Source organism: Micropterus dolomieu, linkage group LG17 (assembly GCF_021292245.1).
Source record: "Micropterus dolomieu isolate WLL.071019.BEF.003 ecotype Adirondacks linkage group LG17, ASM2129224v1, whole genome shotgun sequence".
Classification (NCBI taxonomy): domain Eukaryota; kingdom Metazoa; phylum Chordata; class Actinopteri; order Centrarchiformes; family Centrarchidae; genus Micropterus; species Micropterus dolomieu.
Window position 1 is genome coordinate 15,183,569 of NC_060166.1, and position 10,214 is coordinate 15,193,782.

At 39.6% G+C, this 10,214-nt stretch overlaps 2 protein-coding genes across 4 annotated transcripts in view; one reads left to right on the forward strand and one right to left on the reverse strand.

Annotated features, from left to right (window-relative positions):
• LOC123985462 (rho GTPase-activating protein 10-like) overlaps positions 1-9,368 on the reverse strand; it is a gene marked incomplete at its 5' end in the record, with an annotated part of 20,151 nt that extends 10,783 nt beyond the window's left edge. For both annotated transcript variants that reach the window (XM_046072991.1, XM_046072990.1), the window contains 3 exon segments: positions 2,996-3,161; positions 6,691-6,832; positions 9,209-9,368. In XM_046072991.1, coding sequence (XP_045928947.1) covers positions 2,996-3,161; positions 6,691-6,832; positions 9,209-9,368 — 468 coding nt within the window.
• LOC123985457 (clathrin heavy chain 1-like) overlaps positions 1-10,214 on the forward strand; it is a 179,953-nt gene that overhangs the window by 147,346 nt on the left and 22,393 nt on the right. The window lies entirely within an intron of this gene.

A 10,214-nucleotide genomic window follows, 5' to 3' on the forward strand; every position in this document is an offset into this window, starting at 1 on the left:
ATAATGCACTTTACATTTCAGGGAAATCTCAAAGTGCTACAACAACAAGGGGTTAAAAACAGTTCCAGAAATTAACAATCGCAATAAAACACCGTAACAAAAAATTTAAAACCATGACTGTTAAAAGGCCTTTTGAAATAAAAAAGTCTTTAGGCCCTTCTTAAAAACCTCCAGAGTTTGTGGGGCCCTTAGGGGCTCTGGGAGGGCATTCCAGAGCCGTGGGGCGACTGCCTGGAAGGCCCTGTCTCCCATGGTGGAGAGTTTAGTCCTTGGTTGGTGCAGGCAGCGTAAGATTGAGCCATTATAGCTACATTCACACTGCAGGCCTTACTGCTTAATTCCGACTACATCCGAATCTTTTGACCGACTGTTCAGATTATTTTTTAAATGTGGCCCATAGCAGACTCCAGTGTGAATTCACGGCCTGCAAGTGACCCGCATGTGCAAAAAAATAATATGTCTCACGAAGCACGCTGTCTTATGGAAGTAAACAATGAGGCCTCAGAGGTTAGCGTCTACAATTTTATTTTTAAGTTGATTTAGGGTGGAAGAAATAGAATTCGTGAGCAAATGACAATGAGAACGAGGCTGAGGAGAAAAAGAGTCCACTGACTATCTCCATTGCTGCTGTCCTCCATGTTGGCGTTCACCTCCGCTCCCACAAGTGCAGAATTGTGACAACAGAGTCGCATGAATCTGACTGTCCAGGCTTAAGTAGCATTTCAAAAAAATTCCGATCTGTATCTGATTTGGACCTCATATGAAAGGCTACGTTCAGACTGCAGGCCTTAATGCTCAATTCCAATTTTTTTCCCCAGATCTGACACGCAGCACGCTGTTGCAGGCTACAGAAGTAAACAAGGAGCAACAGCGGTTTGCTCCGGTTAGCTCACGGGAGACTCACGGTTTTTTATTGTCCTCTTACGGGTCACATTTCTCCCGAATTATGACAAGTGTTCACAACTTTCTCTTTCACAACTGCCCTACAACTCACTCCCCCCCCTCTCCCCACTGTGTCCGCTCGGGTAAATACAATGCACATAACTCAGAAGAGAGCTCGCGGTCAGGTGGATTTCAGGTGTGAGACAGGGAAGATGTGAGCAGATGAAAGCAAGGTAGAGAAGAAAGAGAGCCACATGTTTAAGAATGGATTTTTGTGAAGCTTTTATGTTCACCGCGGCTCCGTCTACAGCAGAACTGTGACAACAGCTGCTCTAGAGTGACGTCAAAGTTGCATCATTTCCGACCTGAGTGTCCAGACTCAGATCGCATTTAAAAAGATCCGATATGAATCGGATTTGGACTGCATATGGAAGTGGCCCAATTCCAAACTGGAAAAGATCAGATTCCATGTGACTTGGCCTGTTCACACTGTCATAGAAAGATCAGATCTGAGTCACATATGGGCAAAAAAAATTTGGGTCACACTGGCTTGCAGTCTGAACGTAGCCGAAGTGTCTCAAATCCAAACTTAAAAAGGTCAGATTCCATGTGACTTTGCCAGTGGACACGGTTATAAAAACTTCGGGCTGGGCACGTTAAGTGGTTATAACGCATTTATTAATTAACGCCGACAATTATTTTATCCAACGTTAACACAGTTTTTAAAAAATTATTATTATTTTGAAAGTCCGTTGCTCACTGGCTCTGAATACACATACAGTCAAACCATGGGGCACGGGCTAATACCTGTTCAGAAAAATAAATAAATAAGAAAACTCGACTCTGTTGGTAACTTGTTTTAACAGGCTAGATAAAAGGTAATGCCCTGGCAGTGGCAAATAGCTTTGGTTTAATATTTGATTTGATTACATTAATGTTTAGGTTATAGGTAATATTTTATTGCTGCTATGTAAAGGGAATACTGCTGGTAAAAAGCACATTATTTGTTTAAAGTGTTTGCAAACTACATGGTATTGCACTTTTGTGTATACAGCAGTACATTTAAATTACAAGTGCGCAACACACTACTTTCGAATTTATTATTCAATTTTGCGCGTAAAAATGCTATTAATCGTGATTACTCGCAAGAAATCATGCAATTAATCGCAATTAAAAATTTTATTTGTTGCCCAGCACTAAAAATAATCTGATCTGAGTCACATATAAGCAAAAAAATCTGATTTGGGACACTTAGGCCTGCAATCTGAGCGCAGCCCATCTTCAGGCTCTTATTGGAGTGTGCTGCATGTTAATATAGGAAGGATTTAGTCATCATTTTATTCTGCTGCAATATGATACTGGCAGTTTAGGATGATCAGCAAAATCCTGACAGATTTTAACACTTTGTTACAAATGAATTACAAAATAATAAACACTACTTCATTCTATAATTCTTACCCCTAACATCCCCTAATAACACTAATAAGAGTACTAATAATACTTAAGTAGTACTTAATAATAAATACTTAACATTACTACTTATATAATCACAATAATGATAAATAATGGCAATAATGCTACTCCAGAATGCAACCACATGTATTGATCCCTACAAAAATAAAATGGCTTTGCATTATACTTGTAGTTAGCCTGCGTAGTGAAAGTGCTCTTGCTTGAAGTTACAACTGTGTAGCTTGGTTCCAAACCTATGAATTGCCGCCCACATCTCCGATTTGGTCATGAATGAAGTAATGAGATGGCAACTCAGTCTGATTATGAAGATAACGACTGTGTTTTGGAAGCAGAGACCAGTTAATTACAACAAGCTCATATAAAACACTAATGATCATTTAGACTTAATGCAGAGAAATAAGTCTAAGCATGAAGCGTCAAGATAGCATCTGAGCAACTTTAACTGTGGAAGCCAAAATAGTGATCAGAACATTCAGTTACAATCTTAGCAATCCATACAGTTACAATCCACATTTGAATGTAAACCATGTAGACTCATTTATCACTTTGTTTACTGTGGATCTACTTGCTTCACTACCTGCATTTTCAGTGGTGCACAGTCACATATTGATTTGGGAGTGAAGCATAGTGAACCACTCACTTGGAGTTGCTGCCTGAACAGAGCGTGGTGTTAAGTGGGGCATGGTCGCTCCTCTCTGTAGATGTCTCTGAGGCCGACGCTGAAGATGACTGGGATGATACAGACTCATTGCTGCCCATTGATGTCTCATCTGTAGCTAGGCTGGAACTATCGCCCACTGCTGACACTTAGATGGGAAAAAATAAAAAAATACAGCGTTTGTTTTAATCACAGATTTTCATTAATTTTATTCTACTGTAAAATATTCAGCCTATTCCAGTTTACTGATGATAGCTTGCTTGATAAAACAGCTGAATAATTTATCAATACATAAGGCAATGCTGCACCAACACGAGACTTTAAAAATCAAACTGCTGTCAAAACAGGCAAGACTTACAACCACGTTTGCATTGTTCATAATAATACATTTCTGCAGTCACAGACAGGAACCTACAGAAACACAAGGGAGATCCAAGCTATTTTATTTTAATTTTACTGTCAGGTAAACATTTGGAGAGATGGGAGAGGCACAGAAACAACTGTTAATGTGCTAAAAAGGTAGGTAGTTAAAGGTAGAGCATTTCTTTTTATTCCCCCCTAGCAAACACGTATCAAATCACTAAAACTAAAAGCCCATATTAAATTAATGTTTAATTGGTGCTGGGCCTAATTATTACCAAATATTTGAACAATAATAATACATTCTACATTGACCATGCATGCAACCACAGAATTGTTGGTCTTATGTATTGAGTTGTAACAGTTTCTTTATTACATTTTATCTTTATTTTACCTTAATGGGATACCCTGCACACCCACACGGATGTTCTCAGTCATGATTAATTAGACTTCACTCATGCTGAATGTGGGTGGAGCTATGTTGGGAATTATTAACCAATAAGAATGATAAAGGTGTAATTGGTCGCACCCTTGCAGGTACAACAGGAGACTTGGGGGAGACAGCCATAATGGTTGTATTTAACTCTAAGAATCTTTTGATTGACTTTGTAGCTCTTTCTGGAAAAGTCACAGGTGTCGCTCATTGTGAAGAACATACAGAAAATGATCATGCCACTTCCCTTGGTTTTAAGAAGCTTTATGGTGAGTTTCAGCTACTTGTTGGGCTTTTAACTTCACTGGTTTGTTTCACTCTCAAAGTGGTTTTCAACCGTAGCAGGCAGCCATTTTCTGCTAAAATTGTCTAATAGGCCACTGTACACTACTGCTTAGCACCAAGTAGCAGATAGCAACTGTTAGTGACTAGCTGGTTAACACAGTGCATGGAGCAGCGCAAGAGCCAGGTACTTCCCTCAGGTGTTGGTAGAGACCAAAAACAGACGTAAAAGAGAGTGATTATTGGACTTACATTCACCACGCGACACAGGTCCAACAATGATTATATTGCTCTGTAACTGCCGGATGTGTAAATAAGCAACTGTTTGCCTACAAGTTCCCAATATTAACTTAAAAGATGATGATATGTCAATGTTGAGTTCACAGCTTCTTTCTGCTGGACTGCAGGTTTAAGTAGATTAACAATATACAACTGATCTGAAATCCTCTACTAAAAGCTATGATTTCCCTGCATTGCACTCCTGCATTTCCTATACTGTACCTGTAAAAAGGCTTCCTGACACACTCTGATTAATGCTCTTCCCTACACATGGTATATGCTGTCACATCTGCAGGTATATCAGTCACAAGCAGTGTCACAAGAAGACTCACACGCATACATAAACACGGTTTATTCTTTCTTACTTCATCGTGCTTAAATTTGCTTTTACCCACTGTATGTGGAGAAAACTTACTTTAAAACTATTACGTGGTACGATTTAAGAGATACAAAGGTTAAAAAAGGATTACGCCTTTCATCCCTGATATTAAAATATCCCATGGTAAAAGCTAGTGTGAGGGAGGTAAAGAGAGGCAATCTGGTAAGCAGATTTAGATTTGCTTTGCATTGTGGATGGGGAAGGGATTAGAGTGGCTCCAGATTAGACATTTAAGGAGTTGGACTGTTTGGGTCACCAGGTCAGGTGACCAGCTCACCTGATGCACAGGTCTATCATTGTCTCACATTTCAGCAAGTGTCAAGAGGAAACTGAAGTAAATTTCAGGCATTTAAAAGTAAACAAGGGCACGCACAGTCACAAATGCAAATCCCAACACGGAGTATTACAGAGAGGAGGCGACTGAGTTCAGTGTGTCATCTGTAGACTAACCATGAGCCCAGCAAGGAATCAGCGGTAAAACACGCAGTTGCCAGTTTATTAGGTACGCCTAGCTAAAACTACAGTAATGTAGTCTAATACAACAGTCCAACCTTCATTAAGATTATAATTTTTTAGAGAAGTGTTGATTCAACTGTATAATCTTTTTGAGATGACACAAAATGACAAGTTAACAACATGTAAGCGAAACGTTCCGCAGCTGAAAAACTTCAGTGTGAGTTGACACCAGACAAAACCCCGGGCACAGCTGCTGCCTGTGTCTGTTTGACCATTATCCCAAGTTTTCCTCTAGTTTCGTTTGTTGTTGTAAAATGTACTCGCCCTGTGCTCACTCTGATTGGTGAGTAGGACCATAACAGGAGGCGCATGACGCTTGTGATTGGTGAGCAGGTCTGTCAAAAAAGGATGACAACGGAATGAATTTGTGACTTCATGACTGGTTAAAACGGGTCAGATGCGCTGTATAATTCATTAAATACACTACATTTTAATCACCATCTTCACGATTAGCTAATTGCGTTCTTTCAAATTGCAATTTCGATTAGAAAACGATTCATCGTTCAGCCCTATTTCTGTTATTTAGTCTTAGCTCACTGATATGCGGCACCGGAGTGTATTTTGACAATTAGCGCACAATGGTTTCTTTTTTGTGATCTAAAATGTATCAACTTGCAGACGGCAACACAGATGATTCAAAAGAAACACTCAAAGTAGTCAAGTAATGGACAAATTAAATTTAAATTTAGCTTAATACAATTAAGTTGTATACAGTTTTGTTTTGATATTAGACTGAGATAAGAGAATATATTTATTGCCCGGTTCAAGACAAACTAGGTTGACACTGTAGCTAGCTAGCTAACTTTATAACTCTCCAGCTTCCTAGCTACATCCATTAAAAATAGGTTCTTTAAATTGACTCAGAAATAACTCTTAAATCCACACATTTCTTTCATCTTCATGAAAAACGTTATGCTAACTGCTCCTGAAAATACTGACTGAAAATGGCATATGTTGGGTGGATATGTCACTCACTGATAAGTGATCAGGGTGAAACAAAACAAAACCCAACAAGAATCAGCTAACAGGAACACAATCTCAGGATAAAATAATGAAGCAAAAAAAAGACAATGCACGCTGATTACCGGATAACGTTGTTATTGAATATTTCTTATACATACATTACAGGATAATACAGCGTTTATGTTCTGTTCATTTGTGCACATTAATTTTTCAAGAAATTTACCTGTTGGTCACAAATGTAAAAAAAATTTACCTGTTGGGCTCCACAAATGAATGAATATGTTAGTTGCATACTGTCCGGATCACTAAGTTGGTTTAAATCTAAAAAGAGAGGACCAATCTAGTTTCTAGAGAACAAAAATCCTACTGCTGAGGTTTGTATAGTTATTCTAATTCTGTATGATGTTATAATGTATACTCAGTTCCTCTAATGTATTCACAGGTGCATGTGTGTATGTCTCTTACCATTCTGAATATCAAGGGCTTGTGGATTGTAGACAGCCAGGGGCCGATTCTGTCGATTCAGCTTCTTGGACTGCCTTGTGGTAGCAGAGAATACTGGGGCAGCAGGTGAAAGAGGGCATGACTCGGGAGCATCTGCAAAGATCTGAATACACAATGTGAATAAGTCTCTACCAAGACAAAAGTCACAGTGCAGATGCTCAGAGGCTGTTTGAACAGTAGCAGAAGCAGCATGTCCTCAACTGACCTCACTTAGTAAACAGGTTTTGAAAGGCTTTATAAAGTGGTAGATGAATGGAAAAGGCCATTTGCAGCCACAGCATGTGCTCCCAGGGAAAGCAGAGCAGCTCATTGACTGGACCCTAAAAACTGCATGTGAGAAGATTTTGTTTGTGCCAAAATAAACAAGAGCAGCTCCACACGTAACGCAATCACATCTCCTCCAGAAATGTGTGGGTCTGAGTTAAGGTGACATTTCTCCTCAGAGAAATTGACCCAATCTCTGAAAGAGTGGAGAGTAAAATAAATAGGGGCTGGCCAACTGGCACAGCCTGTTTACACTGGGCCGTGTTTACATATAAACTTCAGATGTAGAGTTAAAAGAGAATGGGGCTGCAGAGGAGAGGAACTCTCAGCAGAGCCTCAGAAAGGATCACAGAGAGGCAGGAGAGGAGGGAGGTAGGGAAGGGAGGCGAGATAGAGAAAGTGGCAGAGAAAGTGAGAGAGTGTGAACAGGAGAGGTAGACACAGAGGAGGGGGCATGAGAGAGAAAGTTTGTAGGAGAAAGGCAGATAGAAAAAGTGAGAAATCTGATATGGCTGAGAGTTTCTGCTGCCTCCCTCTCTCCCTCTCGCCTCCCTCCGCAGATGGAGGTGAATGTAAAACAGAGTCTACTGTTGGTATCTGGGGGTATCAACAGTCTGGAGTGGGACTAAGCTGTGAGGGAAGTTAATGCCTGTCTGTCTGTCTGCTCAACTTTTCCCCTGCTCTAACACGCTGTACTTTCCAAAATGCTCTTGCTGCATTCTAACACTACATCCTTTATCACCCGGACGGTGTTGGATACCTCTCAGTAGTCTCAGAGACTAGCAGTGCTGCTGGTGTTGTTTTAGCACATTTGTATACCCCCTTGGTTTTCACCAGGCCTCTGTATTCGCTCACACCCCATTTTAGATTGCGTGCTTGGGGGGAGCCATTACTCACAACACACATCATCTTCCATTTAATGAAGCTGGGAGGGGAGGGTGTCACTAAAAGCCCCTGGTTTCATCTGATTCTATGCAGAGTGCAGTGCTGTTCCAAACAGATTAGAAAACTAATCTCAAACCTTTTTCTCCTTTGACACAGACAATTATCCCCCTTTGAGGATTGACACTGATTAATGACATTCTGGGGAGATTACATGATCAACATGAACTACAGGTTATGAAACAACAACAACAACCAAAATAAATGTATTTAGGCAGGCAAACGACCTTCCAGATATAATCAAATACATATGACAATCTACAGAATAATAAACCTACTGAAAAGGCACTGAATCCCATTTGTTTAATCCTGTATAAGCACTTAGGGCTCCCCCTATTGGCCAGATTAAAACAACTATTGATATTAAACTGCTGTCCAACACCTCTGTACATTAATAATAAGAGGGTGAAGCGTATGCTGTCCCAAGGGTTTAAGTCAGTACATGTCTCGTTAACTGAGAACTTTATTTATGCTCATCATTTTGTAGAGCAAGCAATAAATACAATATGCATATACCCAAACAGACCAAAGTACCCATTATTTAATATGATGCATTTTTATTGCTAAAACATTTCTCAAGGAAACAGACTTCAAGGTGGAAGTTTAAACATCCTTAACAAACAGGACCTACAGAGGAGAAGAGAGGAGCATCGCATCCACCCTAATTGACATTCTCACTCTACCCAAATGAAATCCTGGTGTCAAGTACAGTACAGCATGTTCACTCCTCTGCCAACAGAAACTGCCAAATACAAAACGTCAAAACAATAGTAAGAAAACGCGCAGTACCAAGAAACCAGGACAAACATCAGATCTTTTGCTTCGCTTGCACATTTATTATCCTTCAGTATCAAGTAATTACACGCCACCCAGGTTGGTAAACACAAAGGTGCTATGTGCAGCTTACTGATGTCATGCCACCTGATTCAGATTTCACTGGTGCTATGATTGTACCTTGTGTTGCCTAGGGTGCTTAGCTTTTAGTAAATATGGTTCTGGATGGCAAGTGGAAACACAATTATACACAACATCTCTGACAAAATGAATCATACAGTCAGTGCAGTAGAGACTTTGACCAATCAAAAACAGACATTTTGGGAGAAAACAGAACATAATACAATAGAAAGAATGGTACTAATTACTTCTACTGGAAGATATAGTGTTATGAGTAGACACCTCCAGCTTTCAGAGTGTTCAGTTTCAAGTGTATTACTTTGTGATAGTACTGTTGATACTGCAATGCACGTCTGGCAAACCCCCCCCTGAGTGTTACCTTTTCATGTTGTTCAATGAGGATCTCCACCACAATATTCTGGAACTTAAGATCCATGATGGCAGCGACAGTCTCCTCCTGTGGTCGCATTAATGTGGGGCCAAACACCACACCCAGGTTGGCCACGGTCATCAGATTCTGTTGACTGTGAGCCGCCACACTGAGGAAGATAGCAACTCACATTATACATGTTTTACTCCAACTTGCTCAGTCAACTTCACTGATGTGATCTTTTTTAGGACATGGTAAAACTTTGACTACTTCATTCTGGTAAGTTCTGGTTAAGATTTAACAAGGGACCACTTAGACTTTACAGTAAGGGATGGAATAAATATTAACAAAGAAAAACAGTGCCAAATTGTCCTGTACTTATTCAATATAAAAAGGCATTTGCTGTGTAAAATTGCTCCTATTCTCTTTTCCCTAAAGGTTAATGTTTAATTTCATAAAATCATAATAGATTTTATGATATGAACAGAGCAGTGGCCCACCTCTGGACTGCCTTACTGCAGGCAAACACTTCAATAAAATACTTAATTTCACAATAAGCAAGCAAACAAATATTTATATCATCCGAAAGGGCTCAAGATACACAATGAGATGTTGCTATCTGGACAGATAACTTTGAACCTTCTCTCGATCTTTTCTCCTTCTGTGTATTACTTCTTACTTTTTCACATTTAGAACAGAACGTTTTCTTGATTTTTTTCACACATCACAGAGGCACTGAAAACTGTGAACACATAAAGCAGCTACTGCATTTTGAGATAAAATGACAACTAAAAATGGAGGATTTTAGCACATCTTATGACATTTCACACTTTTGCCAACAACAGTAAGCTGTAGCGAATCCTAGCCAATACTCTTAAATCCAAACATTAACTTGACCTGCATGTTCAGTTTGGCATATATATATATATATATATATATATATATATATATATACACACACACACACACACACACAGTGAGGAAACTAAGTATTTGAACACCCTGCTATTTTGCA